The 24,651-nt window shown below is 58.7% G+C and overlaps 1 protein-coding gene across 1 annotated transcript in view; it reads right to left on the reverse strand.

Annotated features, from left to right (window-relative positions):
- Window positions 1–14,561: 14,561 nt before the first annotated feature.
- MLLT1 (MLLT1 super elongation complex subunit) overlaps window positions 14,562–24,651 on the reverse strand; it is a 77,646-nt gene continuing 67,556 nt past the window's right edge. The window contains exons 8-13 of the mRNA XM_004378614.1: window positions 19,965–20,052; window positions 18,245–18,353; window positions 15,596–15,695; window positions 15,167–15,238; window positions 14,879–14,950; window positions 14,562–14,781 (exon numbers count right to left, since the gene is read on the reverse strand). Coding sequence (XP_004378671.1) covers window positions 14,653–14,781; window positions 14,879–14,950; window positions 15,167–15,238; window positions 15,596–15,695; window positions 18,245–18,353; window positions 19,965–20,052 — 570 coding nt within the window. The 3' untranslated portion in view covers window positions 14,562–14,652. The remainder of the gene's footprint in view (window positions 14,782–14,878; window positions 14,951–15,166; window positions 15,239–15,595; window positions 15,696–18,244; window positions 18,354–19,964; window positions 20,053–24,651) is intronic.

The following is a 24,651-nucleotide window of genomic DNA, read 5'->3' on the forward strand; positions in this document are numbered from 1 at the left end:
TGAAGAATGTGCTTCTTAGTTCAAGTAGATACATGTGACTGAATGGGCAGCTCCTGTCCAGAGGTGAGATGAGAAGGCAGAGACAGTCAGAAGCTGGTTGAATGGACATGGGATATCAAGGGTGGAAAGGAGGAGTGTGCTGTCACAGTATAGGGAGAGCAATTAGGGTCACATAACAACGTATGTATAAATTTTTCTATGAGACTAACGAATTGTAAACTTTCACTTAAGGTACAACAATAAAATTAAAAATAAAAAAAAAAGAATGTGTTCTTTGAGCATTGTGCTCTTTTAAAGAACTATCTATATGGGATCAAATTGACGACAGCAACTCGAAAGGTTAGATGAGAACCTTAGGAGCCAGTGAATTTATGTTAATAGGAGAGAATCAATTCAGAAAAGGAGGATGAGAATGGTCGCACAATTTGAAGAATTTAGTCAATGTTACTGAATTGTACATGAAGAAATTGGTGAATTGGTGTATGTTTTGCTGTGTATATTTTCAACAACAATAAAAAAAAAATGTCTCCAGATATTGCCCAGTTTCCCCCGGGGGAAGCAGAATCACCCTGATTGAGAACCACTGGTCTAGATGAATATGTTTAGCTTGTAATGGGGCTATGGGTTATTTCATCAAAGAAAAAAGGACAATGGTCCTTTGGACAAAGCCCAAGCTTCCCAGCCCAAGGGTCCTGGGCAGGTTGCAGGTGGTGATGGCTGAGCCCGCCTGGGCCTCACAGGGCCTTCCTCCCCCAGCTGGGGCTGGAGCATTTCCATGGCGTGGGGAACGTGGGCTTAACTCAGAGGAATGGATCATTGCCAGCATTGGTGTCATCATGGCGGGGTAAGGGGCACCTGGTCTCTCCCAGGGTGCAACAAGGCAGGAAGTCACCAGCCCAGCTGAGTCCCCTGCCCCCTTCTGAGGCTATGGGGGTATCATGGCCGAGTTCCCAGGACACAGAGCAGACAGAGGCTCCAGGGATCTTTCCCATCCCTTGTTAGTCTGAGCTCAGTGGGGTTTGTCAAGGGTCCAGCCCCAAGCCCCACCCCGGTCACCCTTCCTGACATTCTCTGCCCGGTGAACTCCTGTACATCCTGTGAAACCTAGTTCTTATGTGCCCTCCTCCAGGAAGTCTTTCCCACCCCTCAGGGCTTCCCAGCACTGAGCCCTCCCTCCACCAGCCTGGACCATCGGGGAACTCCCTTAAGGCAGAGCCCAGGGCTGGGCTGTCCCTGGGTCCCACCATCCAGCACCCCAGGACACATTGGGGGTGTCTGGGAACGTCACCCACACTCAGTGCCCCACCTGAGGGACTCGATGCCTCCCTCATGGGCTCCTGAAGCCCTCACTTCCTGGGCTCTGCTTCCAGAGACTTCTCTGTCGGCATCTTGTCCACTAGCTCTCCGAAAGTGGGCCAGGTCATGGCTGAGAACTCACAGGTGGACATCTTCGTGGTGGACTGCAATAGGCAACTGCAGAAAGTGATGCAGGTCAGGGGGCTCAGACCTTCAGGGGTCAGTGGGCATTCCAGGTGGGGGCCTTGGTGGGGACGAAGACTCACACTGTGTGCCTGACTGAACAGAAATAAGTGAAGTCCCCTCAGTGGCTACACCATCACACTGTTACACATGAGCGTGAGGGATAGCTGTCTGAATGGACAGGCTGGTCGTGGGGACCCTGACTGATGCTCAGAATGTGCTGTTCCTGCAACAAGGCCTCAAATACCACTGACTGCTTCCTCTGGGGGTCAGAGCCCACTCAGTGCTGGCTCCCAGCTGACTTTCCAACCAACCCAAATTGAGAGACATGATGAGCATATCCAAACTCAAGGTCAACTCCTGTTCCTCAGTGAGGGAACACGAGCTGGCTTTGGATGAGCTGACTTTGTTTTTGTTTTTTAATGATATGAAGAAGAATTAACTTTAATCTACCTCCCGCCACATGTAACAAAAACACAAGATGGTTTGAAGAATTCCATGTTAAAAATAATAAAAAACTGGATCGCCTACTGTGAGCTGGGTATGCTTTTAGGCACTTAAAAAAGAAAATAATAGCCACGAGAGCAGAACTGGATGGTGCCTGGCTACCAATACTGAACATTTACATCAAGGATTCTACAGAAGAATCCTAATCAAAAGGGGGAAATGTGGAACAATTTCAAATTCTCATGGAATCCAGACTTTCTGGATTCATTGAGGCTGGATCACCCTCCCCCCAAAAAAACTATTACCCTGAGGTAATCTTTAAACCTTGAACTGAAGCTATCCCCTGAAGTCATCTTTGAACCAAATAATGTTGTTAGGTTCCATCAAGTCAGTTTTGACTCATAGCAACCCCATGTACAACAGAAACACTGCCAGGTCTTGCACCATCCTCACAATCATTGTTATGCTTGAGCCCATTGTTGCAGCCACTGTGTCAATCCATCTCCTTGAGGGTCTTCCCCTCAACTACTAGTGAAAAGGTTGGCAGTTTGAACCCACCAAGAGGTGCCTCAGAAGAAAGGCCTGGTGATCTGCTTCTGAAAGGTCGCAACCTTGAGAACCCCACGGGGCAGTTCTACTCTGTACGCATGGGGTCGACCTGAGTCCAGTCAATTACAGGGCAACTAACAATAATAATTAAGATGATAATTTCCTATTCAGAACCGGAATCCTTGCCCTGCCCCCAACTGGGTGCTTGACCCAGGCCCTCCCCCTCTCTGGGCTTCAGTTTCCTCCTCTGTAAACAGAAGGGGTGGAGCCGCCCTGATCTAGTGTCATAAGGATTGAGAGGCATCTGTCCCAACCCTGTCGTTAGTGTTGTTGGGTGTCATCAAGTCAATTCCAACTGCCCCATAGGGTTTTCTAGGCTGTTGTCTTTACGGGAGCAGATCGCCAGGTCTTTCTCCCGCAGAGCCGCTGGGTGGATCCCAACCACCAACATTTTGGTTAGCAGCTGAGTACTTAACCATTGTGCCACAAAAAAAAAAATGACAAGTGCATGGTTCAGTGGTAGAATTTTCACCTCCGATCCAGGAGACCCAGGTTCAATTCCTGGCCAACGCACCTCATGTACAGCCACTACCTGTCTGTCAGTGGAGGTTTGCGTGTTGCTAGGATACTGAACAGGTTTCAGCGGAGCTTCCAGACTAAGACTAGGAAGAAAGGCCTGGCCATTGACGTCTGAAAATCAACCAAGGAAAACCCTATGGGTCACAATGGTCTGTTCTGCAACAGATCATGGGGCTGGTGCAGGACCGGGCAGCATTTCACTCTTTGGTGTACGGGGGCACCATGAGTCAGGGCCAACTCCATGGCATTTAACAACAACACAGAACAAGAGAGACAACAAATTTCCCACGGGGAAAAAAAATACAAAACTGTGTTGCTGGACATGAAAATTTGAATTTCACGTAATTTTTATATTTCACAAGTATTATTCTTCTTGCTTCCCCCTACCCCCCCACAACCATTTAAAAATGTAGCAACCAGCTAAGCTCACCGACAGTACAAGAACAGGTGGCGGGCCGGAGTCTGCTGACCTGTAGCACGGCCGGCTCCTGGGAGCGCTGTGGTTTTTACATTGCTTGGTCCTGCTCTTACACGTCATCATTAATTATTTGTGGTTGTTGGGAAATGTTTCCTGGCAACAGACAAGACTTGAAAGCAGTGGCAAAACCAGAGCTTGTCGCCTCATCTCCTCTTCCTTCTATCCTCTCTCTTTCTCTCTCCTCTGTTTCTCTGTCTCTTTTTTTAAATACGCTTTATTTTTTAGAGCACGTTTAGGTGCACAGACAATCCGTGCAGAGTACAGAGAATCCCACGGCTCGCCTCACCGCCAGCGCGTGGTTCCTCCTGTTACTAACACCTTGCAGTAATGTGGTACCTTTGTTACAATGGATGAGCCACTCTTGATACATTATTGCTAACTGAAGTCCAGAGTTTACATTAGGCTTCACTCTTTGTGTTGCGCAGTCCTGTGCATTTTGACAAATGCATAATGTCACGTGTCCACCATGACAGTAGCCAACAGAATAGTTTCGCTGCCCTAAAAATCCCGTGCTCCGTCTCTTTGTCTGTGTGTCTCTGTGTGTGTCTCCCTTCATCTCTCTCTGGCTTTGTCTCTGCCTCTGTCTCTCTCCCTCTCTCTCCCTTCCCTTCTCTCCCCACACCCGCCCCTGACACAGCGTTCCCAGGAGTGGGTGGACACCAGCTACGGAAATACTCAACCACATGGCTGCATCTCAAATGCAAGTGATCAAGGCCAGGGCTTGCTCAGTGTCCCCTGTGCAGGTGGCTGGGAGTGCGTGGTCCCCATGAGCCCGTGTGGAGCCAGGATGGTCCCATAGCCATCCCTTTGCATAATGCATGGTGTGGATCCTCCCCGTCGACCAACAACAGCCTGGACCTGAACTGGGCCCTGTGTCCACTACGGCCATTCAGGGGCACTGAGGGCCAGATAAGGCAGGGCCAGGGGGGCTGGGAATGGCGCTCGGGCCTCCTGGTCGCCACCACTGTCCCATCCGTTGTGCTGGCCATGCTGCAGGAGGTGCAGCCCACTGTGTTAGATGGCGTGCCGCAGGTCTGGGACCACATGCTGAGGGCAGCCCAGCTTGCCGGCACCCTATTCTGCAGGAAGCTCGACAAGTGGGCCATGAGGCTGGGGCCCAGTGCCAGCAGGAAGTGGATGTTCAGGTGAGGCCAGGGTGCCACGCTGCTGCTTGGGCCAGCAGGGGCAGAGGGGGGTCCTAGGCCTGGCTCTCCTCCGGGGGTCTGCTTCTCAAGCCAGTCCAGTCCCCACTGTGCTTCAGCCTGGCCCAGAGGCTGATCTTCAAGCAAGCCCAGAGGTTCCTGGGCCTGGACCACTGCCAGCAGCTCTACAACACGGGGCTGGGGGACTCCCCAAGGACACGCTGAGCTACCTCTTGGCCTTGACATCCGCATCCGCCAGCTCTACAGCCTGGACAAGTGCACAGGAGTCCACTAGCTCTGCAGCTCCCATGCCTTCCGGCTGCTGAGGTGGGCCTGGCGCAGGGACGGCCGGTCTGACCCGGAACCCCTTCTCCTCCCCTGGGGCCTGGAGGGTTTCACGCGGCTCCTGCATGCCTGCTGTCACCCTCCCCTGCTCTCCCCCAACCAAGGAACTGAAACCCCTTCAGATCTGTGCTTTGATTAGTTGTTGTGAGGTGCCATCAAGTCAACCCTGACTCCTTGCATCCCTGTGCACAACGAAGCAAAACACTGCCTGGTCCTGAGCCATCCTTATGATCAGTTGCAGAGGGCACTGTTGTGATCCATCGAGTTTTCCTTGGCTGATTTTCGGAAGTAGATCACCAGGCTTTTCTTCCTAGTCTGTCTTAGTCTGGAAGCTGCGCTGAAACCTATTCGGCATCACAGCAATGAGCAAGCCTCCCCTAACAGACAGGTGGTGGCTGCCATGAGGTACACGGGCTGGGAATTGAAGTCGGGTCTCCCATATGGAAGGCAAGAATTCTACCACTGAACCACGGCTGCCCCCTGTGTTTTAATTTACAACCTACTCTTTTTAATAATGGTGAATTGTTTTTGACACCCTGGCATCTAGGGAGACAACTCAGCAGCTTGAAACAACATTTATTATATTAGTTTCTGCAGGTCTGGATTCAGGAACAGCTTACCTGTGTGCTTCTGGCTCAGGGTCTCTCAGGATGACGCAGTCAAGATGGTGGCGGGGGTCCCACCAACTGAAGGCTGGACTGGGGCAGGAGGGCCTGCTCCCAAGATGGCTCGCTCTTATGGATGTTGTTGGGAGGCCTCAGTTCTTTGCTGACTGTTGGCAGGAGGCTTTGGCTCTTTGCTACTTGGACCCCTCCACAAGACTGCTTGAGCATCCTCCCAACATGGCATCCGGTTTCCCTCAGAACAAGCACCCCAAGAGACAGCGAGGTGGAAGCCACAGTGTTTTCTATGACTAGGGCTGCCAGATTTAACAAATAAAAATACAGGATGCCTGGTTAAATTGGAATTTCAAGCAATGAATAAATTTTTTAGCATAAGTATATCCCATGTGATATTTTGGGATATACTTGTAATCTCTAAAAAAAATTTTGTAGTTTATCTGAAATTCAAATTTAACTGGGCATCTTGTATTTGCTCTGGCAGTCCTTTTAGGACCTTACCTAGAAGTCACACATTTCCACCATAGCTGACTGGCCACCGGAGTCAGCCTTACTCAGTGGATACCAGGAGGAGAGGGCCTTTGGGCGCCATCTTGGAGGCCAGCTACCACCCTACACACACACACACACACACGTTTCCTGTAAAATTGGGTCTGTGTTGAGGGAACGAGACCAGATGGTGGATGTCCCTCAGCCTCATCCCTCTTAATGACGCGCAGCATGAACCCCCCAGAGAGCAACTTGGCTTTGGGGAGCTGGAAGCAGCTTTCAGCCGATGGCAAAGCACTTTTGCACTCCTGCAAGCTCCTGAATCCCAAGCCCAGAGAGGCACAGCAGAAATGGGACAGGTGTGGAGGCTGAAGGAAGGGGAGGTGACCGGCTCAGAGCGGGTGCTCAGAGCCTGGAAAGGGTGATAGGAGTAATCCCCACCAGCTGGCAGTGGGAGGGTGGACGAGTGGGGGGCCAAATGGACGAAACCCTGCGATCAAAGCAGCCAGAGAAAATCCCTAGTGTTCCTCGGGAAAAAAAAAACAAACTCATTGCCATGGAGTCGATTCTGATTCATAGTGACCCTATCTTTCTGAATATGTAAGTCCACACAATAACTCAATACATAGAAAGCTTGAGGGAAAGTGGGATCATCACCCCCCCCCCATCTATCGGTTTACCATACTGGGGTGGCTTGATTCTGTGTTGCTGTGATGCTGGAAGCCATGCCACCAGTATTTCAAATACCAGCAGGGTCACCCATGGCGGGCAGCTTTCAACAGAGCTTCCAGACTAAGACAGACTAGGAAGAAAGCCCTAGCAATCGACTTTTAATATTTAAACCCGTTGCTATGGAGTCGATTCTGACTCATAGACCCTATAGGACAGAGTAGAACTGCCCCATAGAGTTTCCAAGGAGTGCCTGGTAGATTCGAACTGCCAACCTTTTGGTTAGTAGACGTTACTCTTAACCACTACGCCACCAGGGTTTCCATTTGATATTTAGTCAATGAAAACCCTACAGATTACAACAGAATGTTGTCTGATACAGTGCTGGAAGATGAGCCCCCAGGCTGGAAGGCCGTCAAAATACACAGTGGTTGCAACAATGGACTCAAGCAGACCAACAATCGGGAAGATGGTGCAAGACCAGGCAACATTTCCTTCTGTTGTACATGGCGTTGCCACGAGTTGGAGCCAACTCTACAGCAAGTAACAAGTGGGATCAACATATGGGAAACCAGCTGGCAAACACAGGTGCTCCACGGAGCCTGTCCAATAGTTCTCCATTCATGCACTGGCTGGCTTACTCGTTCTTTCAGAAAACGTTTGAGCGGGTACTTGGACTCGCATTGCGCTCTTGGGCTCAGCGTGGCTAAGACCCCACTGTCTTGCTTCCCAGGAAATAAGGCACTGTGGTTCCTCAAGCTTGCCTGGAGTGCATGCGTTCCTCTCTCTCCCCGCCCAGAAACCTTCATCAGCTCCCACTTCATCCACAAGATGCCCTGAGCGTGTCCGCGTCTTGCCTTGTCCCCTGTTCTCATCTGTCGGCTCTTGGAGGCCAGGGGCTGGGTGGGACCATCCATGTCCCCCATGAGCTTGGCTCTGAGGCGGGGCCCACCCAGTCAGGCGGTTCTTCCTAGGGAGACTAGAGGTTGCTGCATCTGGCAGGCCCCCCAGGCTGCTGGGGAGACGCCTTGTCCATGCCCCGCCTCCCTTCTCCCCTTGCCCCTCCTTAGGCTGGGTGGGACTCTAAGAGCGGAAAGACAAGCAGAGAAGACTCAGGGTCTGAGGCGAGGGGTGGTGAGCCGGTCGGGGAGGGGAGGCTCTCCCTCCTCCACCCTGCACCTTAGTTGCGGGTGCTCTTGGGGACCCCAGAGATGTGGCTGTACTCAGCACAGGGTCGTGGCTGGCGGGCTGAGTCTGGCTGTTCGTGACGCCCCTCCCCGCCCACTGCCCCCAGCTGTGAGAGGGAGCTGCCTGGCACCCGCACCAAGGTGAGCCATGGGCACGAGGAGGGCGTCGGGGCCATCCACGTCTCGGGCCGGCATGTCCTCAAAGGAGAGCACCCAGGACAAGGTGGATGTCTACAGCTGCCTGCACTCGGGTGACCTGGGCTTCCTGGATGACAGCAAGTCCCTCTACCTCACGGGCAACATCAAAGGTAAGGGTGCCCCTGGCACTGGGCCAAGTCCAGTGCGGAGGAAGGGGAGGGCTGCCTTGAGACAGCCCCCTGAGCCCCATGAGGGCTGACTTGATGAAGTGTCTCAGAGACGAAGCCCCCCTCCCTTTCATGCAGACACCATCACTCTCAAATCCGGCGAGAAGGTCAACCCCATGCCCAGCTGCTATGTGGTGCTGGTGGGCCAGGACACCCCATACCTGTGTGCCCTGCACACACTCAAGGTACTTGGGTCTGTCTTTGGTCCTTGCGACAACTGGGGTGCCAGCTCGCTCTCAGATGGGGGCTGCTGTCCTGGGCTCAAGATGCGGAAACCAAGGCTCGGGGAGGACAGGCGACTTGTAGGTCCCTCCGTGCCTGCTCCCAGGGTTCCAAGTCCAGGAAGGCGGCCACACCCTGGTTGTGGGGTGCTCTTAGGAACCCCCGAGATGTGGCTTGTTGTGTTGGCCTCTGTGGGGAAGAGAAACGCACGCAAGAACAACATCTTGGAGTCCCTGGGTGTTGCAAACGGGGAAACGTGCATGGCTGCTAAGAGGTTGGTGGTTCGAGTTCATCCAGAGGTGCCTCGTAAGAAAGGCCTGGCACTCTATTCCAGAAAACCAGCAATTGAAAGCCCTATGGAGCACAGTCCTACTCTGACACACATGGGGTGCGATGAGTCGGAGTGGATTTAATGGCAACTGGTTGGGATTTTTTTAAAAACAACATCCCAGAGATGGTGCTCAGCAAGTGAGGTCCCCCCAGTGGGGGCACCCCACCTCTGGGCCAGGCCCTGTGCCTGAGGACCGCCCCTCCCTCATATTTGAGCAGGGTGGTCCCGGTCCTGGAATAACAGCAAGACACAGTAGATGAACCTGAAGGCTGGCCCAGCCCTGCCTTTGATAGAGGCAACATTAGGCAAGTCCCGTCCATGCTGGGCCTCTGTTTGCTCATCTGTAAGCTGGGAATAAAGGCCTGCTCTCCCGGGTTGATGTGGGATAAGCAGTGATGGGCGGTGGCGGGGCCCCTGTGTGGGGTGCTGGTCTCGGGGGCTTGACGACAGCCTGAGCCCTCATCCCCGTCCAGTGGTGCCAAGCCAATCCAGAGCCGGGGGAGCCCCAGAATGCACTGACCAGTGGGGCCATCATGTTCTGCCGGCAGCTCGAGCCCGCCCACCAGGCTGACGGACGTCTTGTACGACCAAGACCCCATCATCAGCGAGTTCATCAACCAGGCTGTCGACATCGCCAACACAGAAGCCACCTTGAAGAGCACCAGGATCGTCAAGTGGAAGATTCTGGACACTGACTTCTCCGTGGCTGGGGGAGAGCTTGGTGAGTGGGCGGCAAGGGTGGGCATGGACCCCAGGGAGGGAGAGAGGTCCTCCTCAGGGCAGGCTTGTTCTGAGCTTTAGAGATGGGCTGTGGCCACGTGGCCTGTCCTGATGCTTCACCAAAACCACGTCTGAAGTCCTGGCTGTGGGATGCTCGGGAGGCCCTGGTGACGCAATCGATTCTCAGCTGCTAAGTGAAAGGTTGGAGGTTCGAATTCACCAAGAGGCACCTTGGAAGAAAGGCCTGGTGATCTGCTTCCAAAAAACAGCCATTGAAAACTCTATGGAGCACAGTTCCGCTCTGACACACGTGGGGTCGCCATGAATTAGAATCGACTCAATGGCAGCTGGTTGGTTTTGGTGGTGGGTGGGCTGCCGGCACCTGTGTGTTGAACCAGCGCCTCCGAGGCTCCCCGGGGGTGGGGAAGGATGTGTTGGCTGCGGTGGCCGGTTCGTGTGCACAGTGGAAATTCTCGGGGCACTTCGGGGTAGGCTTGTAGTGCCCCAGTCCTGTTCTGTTGTTTTCTCAGCCGCAGAGGGCGAGTCTCTGGCCTCTGCATCCTGAAGACAGGTTCGACCTCGCCTGTCTGGTGATGGGTGGCGGCAATAAGGTGCTCAGGGATCCTGTGAAGAGCAAGACTCGCTTCTCTTCCAGGGGCAACCACCAAACTGAAGAGGGCCGTCGTGGCCCAAACATACCAAGCGGAAATCGAAAGCTGGTACCAGGATGGCAAGGAGGACTAGCCGCCCGGGAGGGACAGGCCCTGTGGATTCCCTTCTGCATGGAAGCGTCTGTGCCTGGCCCTCCCTTTCCCCCAGCTGACTCTAAGGGAATCGCTTTTGAGATGGCTGGAGGCTGCTCCCAGTGGGGAGCCCCAGTTTCTAAACTATGATGCCCCTCTCTGGGGTAGCGTTTGAAATTTAAATTTAACAGTAATAAAACTGGTTTACTAAAAGCAGTGGCTCGTCCCCCCTCCTTCTCCCAGGAGACAGGCAGCATCTGGAGACACAGCCCTTGAGCACCCCATGCAGCGCGGTTCTACTGTGATGCACATGGGGGCACCATGACAGCAACTGGTTTTGTTGTTTTGGGGGACATTTGTGGGTGTCACATCTTAGGAGGTTGGGTGCTACTGGCTGCTCAACACCCTACAGTGCCCAGGACAGTCCCCACCCCAGACAAGGATCCAGGCCCATGTCAGCAGTGCTGAACAGGAGGGACCCTGCACGAAAGGAAGGACCCCTCACCCTGGCCTCATTCTGAGGGCTCTGGAAGACTCCCCCAGGTTGGGGGGCACTCAAAATACACAGTGGCTGCAACAAAGGACTTGAGCAGACCAACGATTGTGAAGATGGCGCAGGATCGGGCAACGTTTTGCTCTGCTGTGGATGGGAGCCTTCTCAACAGCAGCGACGTTATTACATACAAACACTTCTACTATGTTATGGGATCCTGGCTGCGTTCGGCTGCTAACCAAAGGTTGGCAGTTTGAATCCACTAGCTGCTCCTTGGAAACCTTATAGGGCAGTTCTACTCTGTCCTATAGGGTCACTATGAGTCGGAATCGATTGGACGGCAATGGGTTTTTACTGTGTGTTATGGGGGGTCTGGGGACTGTGAGGGACCACTCTAGAGCTTCTTTCATTCAATGTCCCTACTTTTTAGGAGCTCAGATTAGAAACTGTCCCCAAAGGCCTGCAGTTTTGTCCTGATATTGGACGCTGAATTCTGGGAGAAGACAGCATAAGTGACCTAGTGCCAAGCCATGCCCTGCGTTCCTCCAGCTGCTGCCTGCTGACAAAAGTGATCTGACCCAGCGGCTGCCACTGCTGGGGGGGAGGGGAGGGCCAGAGGGTATCGGCCTGCAATGTCTACCACAGAATGCCCGTTCCTGTGGGCAGCGCCAGAGCCCACAGAGCAGAGATCACACAGGAGATGCAAGGCTCTGTCTCCTTGGGTTCACTCAGCTCTGCCGCAGAGTCCAGACCAAAATCCCACCACTGACGCCTGGCACGGTCACTCTGGCACCTGGCAAAGGTTGCCCTTAAACAAATTTTTCTTCCATCACCCACCCATCTATCCATCTACCCACCCATCCTGTCCATTCACCCACACACTCACCCACCCATCCATTCACCCAGCCACCCACCCCTCCGTCCACTCACCCAGCCATCCACCAATCCACCCAGCCAGCTAGCCACCCACACAGGCATCCATTGTTCATTCACCCATCCATCCACCCACCCATCCACTGACCCACTGTTCATCCATCCACCCACCCACCTGTCCACTCATCCATCCCCCACCCACCCATCTTGTGAAATCAGGTATTTCGACCCAAACCATGCTACCTGCTTCCAAGGAAGGAGCACAGCATGAAAAGCAGGACCCCGGACTGAATTCTCTGCCTTCTTGGATTTCTGGTGGCACCATCTCTATCCCTCTAGGATGCCAACCTTGCCCACAGCCCCCATCCCCGCCTACAGCCCCACCAGGTTTGGTTCCCACCCTCCTCTCCCGGCCATTGATCTGAAAAGCACAGGACAGGTAAGGGGTTGAGGGGCCCAAACATGAGGATAGGTGGTCCTGCCCACCAACTCCACACAGGTGCAACCAAGCAGACACATGAGACTACGTGGCCAGCTTTTCCATTTGACTTTATTTCAGTTTTTTTCTATAAAACTCCTCCATAATTTCACAATTTAACAAAAAGTTTAAAATTCAGGGCAGAAACAATCCTGTGACTTATTACAAACACGAGCCTCCTTATTCTTTTTATCCAGGAGTTGGTCTTGGGTCAAAGGACGTCCTAGCTCCTACTGAGACACGTTCTTTGTGAAAACCCTCATGGGTGAGGAAGGTATCCGATACCTTTTCCTTTAGGTGTCGGTTTACGTTTGTTCGGGAGAGGGCAAAACACAGGGATTTGCACTGGGGACTTGGGAGGGGGGGGCTTAACATGAAACACGCGGCAATCAAAAAGCGCCAGGCCCCTTCCTATGCGAGTGTCCCCGGAGCCCTTGCGGGCCCAACTGTCCGGCAGCCGGGGTGGGGTGGGAGCAGCTGGGAATGCCGCAGGTGGGGCCCGGAGGGCTGGCCTTCCACCTGGTGGTCACGAAGCCACTCCAGAGAATGGCAGTGGGGGCCTTCCGGCCAAGGAGGTAACTGAGAAATGGGCTGGTGCTTCCCGAGGCCCTGGGACTGGCGGGTGGGCACGCCAGCTGGCCTGCCGCCTTCCAGTGGCTGCTCCGGGGGAAGGGCTGCCCGGGTCGCCGCATGGAGCTCAGGATCCTGACAGCCCTTCCCAGACACTGTGTGAAGATCAGGCCTCGGGCCGGGGCTCCTGTCCGTGGCCACCTGCCTGCCTCTTGGTGCAGATGGCCGAGCAGCTTCTGCCTTCTGGAAGACCACGTCAGGTCAGCGCGTTTGTCCAATATCTTGGAGAGTTTTCTGAGAAGAAAGGCACCCCACTCAGGAGTATTGCTGGCCTGTGGGGAGGGATGGGGCCGCAGGAACCTGCCCTCTTCCCGATACCCTGGGGCTGTGGGGTTTGGAGGAAGACAGCGGGAGTCCTCGTTTCCTCTGGAAGTTTTCAGAATGGGATGCTGGGAGTTAACCATGAGACTGCAGACAAGGCTCGCCCACAGGGAGTGTTCAGAGTCTTCCGATGGGGGGAATCCAATCAGATACCAAGGGGCATGGAATCACAGGAGGAAAGCCTGGAGCCCCCCATGCCTGAAGTCCTAACCTGGGGGAAGAGGAGCCATCAGACACTGGGCTGGAAAAGCGGCGCACCTCTGGCCCCAGGCCTCCTCTCCCCGCGCCTCCTTCAAGCCAGAGGTTGTGAACAAGAAGGCGGACTCCCTGGCTGGGAGGGAGGCAGAGGAGGAGCCCTGGGCCCTTGGAGAATCCCTGCGCGCAGGGGCCTGGGCCAGCGCAGCACCAGTATGAAGCGCAGGGGAGCGCGCCTGGAGAGGAGCCACACACAAGGACTGACTGAGTCCGGAGGCTCCTCGGAAAACCCCACAAACTTTCCCGTCTTATTTGGCAAAAGCTCATTGTTTACAAGTTCGAAGACTCGACCAACAATAATAAGAGGAGGAGGAGTGTGAGCCCCAAGAACAGACCTGGGCAGCCTCGTTGCCGCCCGGGGATCCAAGGGTCAGTCCCCAGAGCTCAGCGCTAGGCTGACTAGGTGCCGGCAGTGGCGAGCTGGCCAGGCTCCTGAGGACAAGCACCCCATTTTTAGTGTTCACTGGCCGCCCAGGGCGGAAGAGACGTCCTTGGAACGGTGACCGGAGGCCTCTCCCGCATGAGGTGGCCTGGAGGCCGCGGACGTGAGTGCTTCAGAGGCCCGCTCCATCGCAACAATGACAAGACTAGTAGAGACACCTTAATCTACACGTCCAACCTTGTCCCCCCACCCCCCACGTCCACTGCTGCCAGGGAGACGCACACTCGACCGTCAGACACCACGGTGTATACATATATATAATATAGAGAGAGCTGTACAGCACGGCCCGGGAGGCCGGCAGGAAGGGGGTGGCCACTGTGGACTCTACCCAGGCGGGGTGGGTGCCTCCAGGGAGCCTTCCGGCCTCCCAATGTGGGCATGCTCTCAGCCGTGAGAATGGCCCGGCTGTCACCGCCCACACACCCTGCCATGGAGCTGGGGGGACAGACCGCCACCCTGGGGGCTGGTCCCGAGGTTGGGCGAGAAGCCCGCGGCTGGACACATCTCTTCCACTTCCGCACGAGTGGCCCGGCACCGTCTTCAACGCCAACCCCTCTCCGGGGGAGGCCGAGCTGAGTACATGAGGGTGGCCGCGGGCAGCCCCGGGGCCCCCGTGGAGGAGGTGGGGAGGGCGCGCCGGGCACCGCCGAGCAAAGTGCAGCTGGCTGTGCGGGCCGAGGACAGGGCGGTCGCTAAGGCAGCGCTGCAGGCAGGCGAGTGGAGAGAGAGGAAGGAAGGCGGGGCCCCGGCGAGGGCTCCCGGGGCCCCGGGGACACAGGCCCGGGCGGCCCGGGGTCATGTGGCCACAGCCTCCAGGTAGCTCTGCAGCTTGCGCACGGTGGTCTCGTCCAGGGAGAAGAGGTCGAAGTCGAAAGTGGTGTTAGTGACGTTGAAATGGCCAGTCTCCTCGATCAGGTTCACGATCTGGAAGGCGGGCAGCACGTCAGGGCCTGGAGCAGGGGAAGGGGCCACCCTGCCCCGCCCCGGGCCGCCGGCGGCCCCCGGACACGGCCCTTCTTACTTGCTGCAGCACGTTGCGCTCCCGGAGGGCCATCAGCCGCCGGTGCAGCTCCACCAGCTCGTCTGTGTAGGCCTGCGGGCGGGGGACGTCAGCGGTGGCCCGGCCCCTCCGCCCAGGCCCACCCCGCCCGCTGCTGGTCACCTCCCCACAGCCGCTCCAGCCCGGCTGCCGCACACAGCGAGAGGGGGCCTGGGGCTCTCAGGGGAGGGAGGGCTACCCCCACCTGAGGATCTGGGGGCCTCGGGGGTTCCAGCCTCCCTCCCGCCCATCCCCACACTGCCTGACCACCTTGTCGTAGGTCCCCTTCTTGAGTATCTTCTCAGACTTGCCGCAGGACTCGGGGCTCCTCCGACCTGACGCCTGCAGGGCAAACCCCAGGACTCCTGAGCACCCACCCGCCCCCAGGTGCTCTACAAACCCCCAGGTCTGCCCCGAGACCCTGCTGAGAACTCTCCTGAGCCCCTGGGCCAGCCTGCACACGGGGAGGGAGGTGACTCCCTTCTCTGATCTGACTCAAACATCACAGAACAGGCTTGTCTCCCCCAGCCAAGTACTGGGCCCCTCGGGAGAACCCAGGCCCAGGCGGGGCACTGGCTCCAGCCCTCCCGTGCTGCATCCCAACGTATGCGGGGGGAGACGAGCTGGCCGCCCTGTGGGCTTCCCCCACTGGCAGAGACCCCTGACCTGCCCTCCTCCGCACAGGGTCCCCGGGCTCACCTTGCTGTTGGGTGGGGGTGGCTTCTGGGGGGGTGGGGGCTCACGGCTGGGCAGGCAGGAGTCGGCACTGTTGTCGCTCTCACTGTCGCTGAAGCTCAGCCTGGACACGCGACACGGGACATCAGGCCCCCGCTGACCGCGTCTGCATACACCCACCCCAGGCTCCTCTGCCCGCCTACCCTGCAAGCCCCAAGGTGCCAAATCTGGGTCTGTGGCTGCCAAGCGCTTGGCCCTCCAATCCTAAGAGGTGCCCCCCCCATACCCCCCGCATTATGGAGACGCTCTAAGCAGCCACAGCTGAGGTAAAAAAAAAAAAAGGGGGGGGGGCAGTCAGCACAGGGCCTCCAACGGAGAAACACCTGAAGCACAGCGAGCACTAACTCCCAGGGGCGCTAAAGGCCGCCCGCTCCGCCCCACGCGGCCCGCTCCGCCCCCACCCAGCTCTCAGCCCTGGGACGGCCCGCTTCGCCCCTACCCGACCAGCTCCGCCCCTACCCGACCAGCTCCGCCCCCAACACGGTCTGCTCCGCTTCCCATCCGGCCCGCTCCGCCCTCACGTAGTCGGCTCCGCCCCCACCCGGCCTCCTCCGTCCCCGCTTGGCCCTGCTCCGCCCCCGCACCGGCTCTCAGCTCTGGAGCCCGCCTCAACACCAAGTCCTGACAACACCCCCAGGCCCGACGGGAGCCCCGTCAACTCGGCGTCCACCTCCTGCGAGAGTGAGACTCTGGGCAGGTCCCTATGCGCTCCGCCTCCGTCTCTTCTCAGGAATGCGCCGGGGAGGGCCTGGCTCTCCACATCGGATGTCACCGGTTACCGGGGGAGGGAGAGAGGCCAGACACCCTCCTCGACTGAGCCTGAACCCTTCTTATAGCCACACCTCCTCTCCCGACGTCGGTCCGGATCACATGTGCTGGCCCATTTCTCTTCTTTTTTCCAGAACCTCCTGCTGTGCAGAGTACCCCCCACCAGGCCTCCCCAGCCCCGAACATTGCTCTATGGGGCCTGCCCCCTGGAGCACGCAGACCCCCAAGGCAGAGCCTGTGCCTGGGGTCCCTGTGGCGTCGCGGACGGCTGGGCCTGACCTAGTACCAGGGAACCGGACAGCTGTCACTTCACGACACGCCCACACTTGGGGAGTCCTACCTGCCATGTTCTCCCTCCTCCGGGGGGGACTCCCTGTGGCCTTGAAGGCAGGAAGGGCCCAAGGCGCGGCTGCAATACCTCTGGGCTGTGCCTCCCAGGCTGACACAGGGCGCAGCAGTGCAGACAGCCCTGGCTCCTGATGGCGCCTTTTCCCTCCCTGGTGCCAGGGTGTCATCACTCTCCCTGGATAAACTTCTCCCAAGTTGAGCTGTCAGCTGCAGGGCCTCCCCACACTGTCTTTGGGGCCTGAGAGCTCGGCCTCCCTTTCCTGGCCACGAGCCACCCCCAGAGAGGCCAGCACAAGGCGGCCAGTGTGATGCTCCCACTGCCCGGGGATGCCAGGCTGGAATGTGGAACAGGCCAGGATGGGGGCACTCTGCATCTGGAGCAAGACTCCCCACCTGTGCTGGCCACAGCACTCCATTCCGCCAGTGCCCGCGTGGTCACTAACCCCCAGGCACTGGAGGGCTGCCAGGCTCTGTGAGCCCCCGGAGCACTGGGCCTGCGCCTGCCCCACTCTAGCTCCTCACCGCGTCCAGAAGAATCGATACTGAGTGCATCCGCACCAGTGGAGGTGTTGAGCTCTAGGGGGCCTACCCTGCACCCAGGAGGCCTGCCACCCACCTGTGCACACCTCACTCAGTGGTGTGTGTTGGGGCGGGGGGGGGGGCGGTGCTAGCACTTAGCAACCGGTTTACAGGGCCTCTCACAGCCTGCAGCTCGCGGGAGGGCGGTGTCAGTGAGTAACCCGCCAGCACGGAGCCCTCCCATGCCCTGTCCTCAGTCACGTCTCTCCCGGCTCTGAAAGGGGCCGCTGTCCATCCACCTACCGTCAGGGACTCTCTCACCTGGGCCCGTGAGCCTGGGGCCGGGCAGCAGTGGTGGGGGGAGCTGCGCTGAGGAGCTGGGGACCTGGAGAACGGGCCTTGGCTCACCTACTCTGGGCCGGGGTGTTGCAGGTCAGACAGAGCCCCCAGTGATGGCCTGGCCCCATGCCACACACGTCCCACGGCCGTGAGCGGCAGAACCTTCCTCCCCTCATGCACCTCACACCAGGACCAGCCCTCCGGCTCCTGGGTCCTGCCTGCTCCCCCACACCTTCTCCAACGACCACTGCAACTGCTCTGAATGTCCCATCTCCCTGCCAGGCTGCCCACACCGTCCAGTGACAATGACGAAGGACACCGCCAAAGGCCCCTCATGGGAAAACCTAGGAGGGCCTGCCACAGAGACCACACGGCCACAGGTCCGACACCCAGCCTGGGCAGAGAGACCGCTTGGGACCTGACAACATCCAGCAGCACAGACACCCCATCCCTCCAGCCTGACCCCACTCCGTCCTCCTGAGGACCCCGCAGTCCTGGCACAGCCTCTGGCCGGCTGAGACCTGGGTGCCAGCCCCGGCTGTAACATCGCACTCCAGGCCCTCGAGCTGAGCCCCCCATCACAGCAGACCAGACAGTGGCCCTTGACCACCGCCCTGCCACCCCCTGGGGCCCGGTCACCTGGAGTCCCGCCCCGGGTTCGTCTTGCCGGTGGCCTCCTCGCCCGACGAAGAGTCATCCTCCTCGGACTCTTCGGACTGCAGGTCCTCCACCATGGAACGCAGGGGGCCTAGGGCAGGGCAGGCGGGGGGGAGGGGGTGAGGCTCTGCAGGGCCAGGGGTCTCAAGACACCAGGGACCCTGAATCTACACACAACCTGCTCTCCAGCGGCCCGCGTCTCCCCGCCCCCGCACCACACCCTTTCTAGGCACAGGCCCCTCCGGCCCCTACCTTCCAGACCCTGCTCCCTGGCCTCAGGGCATGGGCCTGTGGCAGGGCCGTGGGGCGCCTCCATCCCGGTGGTGAGGGGCCCTCCTCTGCTCCTGGTGCCCAGATGGGTGGCCCTCGGCAGGGAGGGTGCGCACAGAGCCGGTGCCGATGCTCTGCCCGGTGGACCCTCCCCTGGGCTAAGGGCAGTGGCGGCCGGGACAGAGCCCCTCTGTCCAGCCTGCACCCGCTACTCAAGCCCGCCCACCCCCCTGGTGGTGCCCTCCACGGCTGCTCGCCCACCGTCCTCCCTTCTCCAGAGGCGCACAGTTCCAGTCCCCTACCGACGGCATCTTGGTTTATATTCCCGTTACCAAGGCAACAGAGGGACACAAAGCCCTCAATTACCTTAGTCACATGATCCCGCTCCAGCAGGTTCCCCCTCCCTCCCTTCCCAGATAAGAGCACTTGGAGGGCGTGCGGGCTTCCTGTACACCATCCCCCAGCCCCCCTCGGCGACTGCGCAGCTCAATCCCAGGTCTCCCCCCATGCACACCCGTCGCCCACCCCCCAAAAGGATTCCAGGCTGCAGAGGAGGAGACTCATTCCATCTCCAGTAAATTCTTCTTGTCTACAAGGGGTCCTCGCAGGCCCCCCACCGTCACCCGAGCATGCCCCCTCCCCACTCTGGGGCAGGCTGAGCACCCCCCACCCCCCAGCTGTCGGCTGTCTGCGGAGAGAAGCCAGGATGCAGAGACTGGTGGCCAGCCAAGCCGCAGCCAAGCACAGACCCCCGGCAGGGCATTCCTGCCCTAAGCCCAGAGCCAGACCCCAGCTGACCAGGCCGTAGGCAGAAGGGAAGCTGCTGTAATGGGGCTGAACGGTGGCCAATGAGCTTCCACTGGGAGCCGCTGGAGAAAGGGGCTCCTGGCAACCGGCAGGCCCAGACTAGAGGGGGGCTACTGTCTGCATCCACCCCCAGACGCCAGCACCTTATCAGCACAGCTCAAAGCCCTGCCACACATGGCGAGGGCCCTGGGGGGGCAGACCCCAGAGGCCACCAAAGGGACAGCATTCCCAAACCTGGCAGGAGGCGGTCTGGGGGCCTGTCGCTGCTTTAAGTACTGTCTCCCCAGAACCACCGCACACTTGCGGGGTGGGCCTTCGGGGGCAGTCGGGGCTAGCCCCGTACACTGAAGAGCCGCGGGGTTGAGTTCAGCCCGGCGCAGCTGCAGCCGCAGCCCCCGGTGAGCTGGAAGAGTTAGCACGCGGGCAGCAAAAGCTTCCAGACACAGGGACTGCATTCACGGCTGAAACTCGGCACCAAGTGAGCCGCCGTGGGAAAGATATTCAGGAGGTCACCCCCGGCTCTCTGCTTGACCGCAACCCCCACCCCCGCCCAGGCCGGCTCACGAGGGCCCCACCGGTAGGACACCCCCTGCCGATTCTCAGCCACCCCTCCTGTGGTGCCCACCTTGACTGTGGTTCTGGGATGGCTCGAAATCCGAGTCGGAGCTGGAGTCTGCGCTGGAGCTGGAGCTGGAGGGGCTTGACTGGGCCGACTTCTCCCCATGGCGGGGCGACAGGCGGGATGGGGAGAAGAAGAGAATCTTTCAGTCCACAGCAAAGGAGGGGGGCGAAAATGCCCTCTGGCCACGTGGCTGCAGCCAGCTCCCCTCCATATACCACACCCCAGGGGTCACAGAGATGCAGCACCCCTTGCTGGAGGCAAACAGGAAGTCCTGCAGGGAAGGGGCGGCCTGGTCACACACTGGCCTCTCCTGAGTCGCCAAGGAGCCCGGGCTGGGGCCACCGGCTGGTCACCCCCTCCAGCCCGAGGACACCATCAACACGCATTCCAGTCACAATCCCTTTCTTACTCAGCCCCTAGTGGGACCTGAAGTTCCAGACTCCGGTCGCCCATCTGCGGCGGCCACGGGTCAGAGAGACAGGAATGTCCGGAGACAGGCGGCTGCCCGTGTGGGTGCCTGGCCTTCCTCCAAAGAGCATCCCAGCTGGCTGACGGGGACTGTGGCTGCCGCAGGGGCAGCAGAAAGGTCTGGAACAGGGGGCTGGGTGGGGAGGCGTTCCTTGTGCAGACCCTTCCCGGTCCCGCTTCACGTCCCCCTGCCTGCCCTGCGGCTCAGCCTGTGTGCAGCTGTTGTCCGCCAGCTGCCCCTGTGGTGCTGAGAGGCGTGTGCATGCAGTGCGTGCGGCAGGCAGCTGGCAGAGACTGTGGGCCACGCAGCTGATCCGCCACTCACCCCCAGCTTGGACCCCGGTGCCCCAGGAGTGTTGCATCCATCCCCCTCTTCCTACAGTTGTCTGCCCTAGCCCAGCCACCAGGGGGCAGTAAGACAAAACAAACGTGACTGGACGGCCCCTAGGATTGAAGAGGGTAAGATGCCTGGGTGAGGGTGTGTGCACGTGTGTGTGCCCGCATGCATGCGTGTTCTCTGTGTGGGGTACATCGCCCCAGGTGCTCAGGGACACCTGGAGGCTCCAGCCTCACAGGCCTGACTCTTGCTCGGCCCTGGACTAGCTGCCATCTGTCCCTCTCACCTAGGTGAGCCTGTCTGGTAGAACCGGCCAGGGCACTTTGGACTCCAGGGGGAGGGGACAGTGGACGGGAGGAGGCAGCCAGCAGCGTGGGGCCCCCACATAGATGTGGGAGGAAGCCGAGAAGTACTCTCCTCTGCTGCATGCCTAAGGGCCCCTTGGCCCCTCCCACAGTCTCTGGGGCAGCCCCCCACCCGCACAGGGATTGAGAAGGCACAAGCCTCTCCTCATCCCACAGACCCAGACCCTGATGCAGAGACGGGGGCCCCCTGCCTGGGCAGGAGCCTTCTCTGTCTCTTCTCCGGGGTTTGCTGGGCCCAGCCCTGCCCAACCCACGCCAGCCCCTCCAAACACCCCTCCTCGCCCACCTTCATGGTAAATGGGGCTCCCCAGGGGCCCCCTCTGGGAAATCTAGCCAAGATCTCCCATTGCCCCAAGGTGATGTGCTCAGGGAGGTGCCACACAGAACCGCGTGGCCCCCAGCCCTGCGCTGAAGTCACCTGCCCCCATCACGGCTCCCCTTGCATGCTGACCCCAAGTCCTGATTCAGGGTCAGTGCAAACAGGGATGTGAGCGCCAGCCCAGGAGCCCTATTCTAACCAGGACTTCAAATCGGTTCTTTCTGGTTTGACCCCCTGCTGAGAATTTACCTTTTCACCCCAAATATACTCAATCAGAATCTACGTTTTAATGAGATTTCCATCTAGAAATCTGGATTCTTATGTATATGTCTACGTTTTAATAGTTCCCATGTATACATAAGAATCACCTGTGGTCTTACTTAAATGTCGATTCTGATTCAGTATATCTGGGGTGCAAAGGGGGTCAAACTGGAACAAACCAGTTTGAAGCCCTGGGTCTAACCCTGGCTTTCCCACTCTGGCCAAGGCAGTGCCCAGCTCTAAGCCTCGGTTTCTCCATCGGTACGAGAGCCACTCTGCTGGCCTCTGCTAGGCATGTGTGTCTCGGCCACCCGTACACAGGGTCAATGCCAATCCTGCCTCTGACCTTGGGTGGAGAACCTGGACAGAACTAATGGGATGGGGGGCTGTGAAATGGATACATAGCAGCAGGGCCGGGGGGGCCAGATTCAGGGCAGCTGTGGCACCACGGGGGAGGCCCTGGCTGCCTGCCTTGGGGCTGGGGAAGGAGCCTATACTGGCCAGGCCATATGCCCATCTGGTGGCAGGTGGGCCAGGTAAGAAAGCTCCCCCACTTCAAGGGGAGTACTGGACCCCCAGCCCCACCCCTCACATGCTCTCACTCCCCAAGGGCTGCTGTCAGCAAGGGGGGTCACAGGCACGGCCGCACAGACAGTGGACTGGATGCGGGAGGCCTCACATCACCCCAAGAAGCAGGTTCCGGGCTGAGCAGAATGACTGGCACCCTGCCCTCGGAGTCGGCGTCAAGCTTGACAAGGTGGGGAGGTGGCTCCCGAAAAGCTTCTCAGATGCACCCGCTTCTTGTTCTTCTCCACAAATCCAGGGGGCAGGGAAAGAGTCGGGAACTGGTTTCAGACAAGAAAGCCCGAAGGTGGTGTGTGCGGGCAAGCCCTCCAAAAGTCCCTGGGGCACGGCCAAAGCGTGCTTGGTGCTCAGAGCTTCCACGGCCAGCAAACGCGCGGCCGCCTCCAGGAGAAGCCTCCAGCAGGATGTGGGCCCTGAGGCCGCCTCTTTCACCACAGCCCATCTCTGCTGACGTCCCAGTGTTGAGAAACGCCCACGAGTAGCCACCAGGCAGCCTCCAGAGACCGTTGGCCATTCTGCTGGCAGCCCGGGTCCCCCACCTCGCAGACCCCAGCAGCTAGGCCCGGTGTTCACCACAGTCTCTCAGTGCGTGAGACGCGCCTCTTCAGCCAGGAAGAAAACCCACACCTTCTCAAGCAGCTTCAGTACCAGGCCCCCCAAGGCCACCACAGACACTGGGTACCCAGTCACCCGTTTGGAGGGGCCAGGTGTGGGGAGCTTCCCAGAAAACGCCCCCAGGTGTTCACTGACAACCACAGCAGGACACGCAGGAACGCCCAGGCCAGGCCCCACAAGCGCGGCAGGCTGGGGGATTCCGGCGTCTGAGGGCCTGGCTCTCCCCACACCGCGCCCTCCAGCCTCGGGCAGAGATGCACCAGAAGTGCCTGATGGGTGGGACCAGGTTCCACCCAACAGTGTCCTCTGAGCCAGGGACTTGGTGGAAAGGAGAACCAGGGCCGTGGGCGCTGCATGTGTGCATAGGCAGGCACCTCTAGGTCCCCAAATACACTTTGGCAGCCAAGGGGCTGCAGCGATGGCCCAGGACTGTCGTGAGGCTTCCCGAGACGGGGGATACAAGGCCCCCGTGTCTGAAGAAAGCCGGGCCGCGAGGAGTGCTGGGCCCCATGTGTGTCTCTGTGGCAGGTGCTCTCTCTGCAGCCAGTGCTGTCATCCCTGTGAGGCCCCTGGGAGCCTCGAGCTGGCCTGTCAGCGCTGCGGCCGCCACCAGCACACCCATCTTGGGACTGGGCTCCAGGCGAAGCTCGAATAGCAGAGCTGCTGGCCGACCTTCCCGAGAAGGCTGGCTTCACCCATTGAGGCGGAGGGAGGGTCTGGACACTGCCCCAGGCCCCCTGGGGCCAGAGCTGGAGACAGAGGTGAGAGACTCACTCAAAACCCTTTCTCTGAGCATGATGCCCAGGTCACTGCTCACAGATGACACCATCATCCCAGGCCTCCAGGGGGTGTGGCTGCACAGTCAAGAGTTTGGGCTCAGCCACGTCCAGGGTGGTCTTCAGAGAGTGTGAGGACACACTGTTGCAGAGTGAGCCTGGACCTCGCCATGACGCCCCGAGAGCACGACCCACCAGCCAGAGCTCAGCACGTGAGGCTGGAGGACCTCCAGCATCCTACATCCACGCTGCGTGCAGCAGGGGTGGGACGGCAGGAGGGGTGAGGATGCTTCCACCCCCACGGCATATGGGGAGATGGCCAGGCAGGGGCGGGGAAGCAGCAATGGGGAGACACGGCCACCCGCCCTGACCAAGGCGGCCATGAAGTCCCTGGCCACGAAGGCCCTGGCCACGGACAGGGGCAGGGGCTGCCCGAGAAGAGCCTGAACCTAGGGCCCAGACTATCAGGCTCACCAGGACCGTGACACGCCTTACTGGGAACTCACTAACTCCCGTCTCAACAGAGTGCCTGCAAAGCAGGTGCTATCATCCTGCTCTTTGACAGAAGGGGAAACTGAGGCTTAGCAAGGTGGTGAGTCACAAAGAGCAGGTGTGAACCGGGAGCTGATGGACTCGAACCCCAGACTTTGGGTCGAGACCCCACTCTCCTCTTCAAGTGTGGCAGCTTAAGCAGATTCCTTACGCTGAGAGCCAGGAGAGAAGAGACACCACCACAGGCTGCCCACCGGGTAGCTGTGCCTACGGGGTGGGGAAGGGGGGAGGAGGAAATGGAGGGAGAGAAGGAGAGCAGGGAGGAGGGCGAGAGGGGGTACAAGAAGGAGGGAGAGGAAAGGGGAGAGGAGGGAGGAGGTCAGGGAGGAGGCAGAGGAGGGGAGGAGGCAGAGGAGAAGGAGGGCAGGGAGGAGGCAGAGGAGGGGAGGAGGCAGAGGAGAGAAGGAGGGCG

This window comes from Trichechus manatus, unplaced genomic scaffold, assembly GCF_000243295.1.
Source record: "Trichechus manatus latirostris isolate Lorelei unplaced genomic scaffold, TriManLat1.0 scaffold00057, whole genome shotgun sequence".
Classification (NCBI taxonomy): domain Eukaryota; kingdom Metazoa; phylum Chordata; class Mammalia; order Sirenia; family Trichechidae; genus Trichechus; species Trichechus manatus.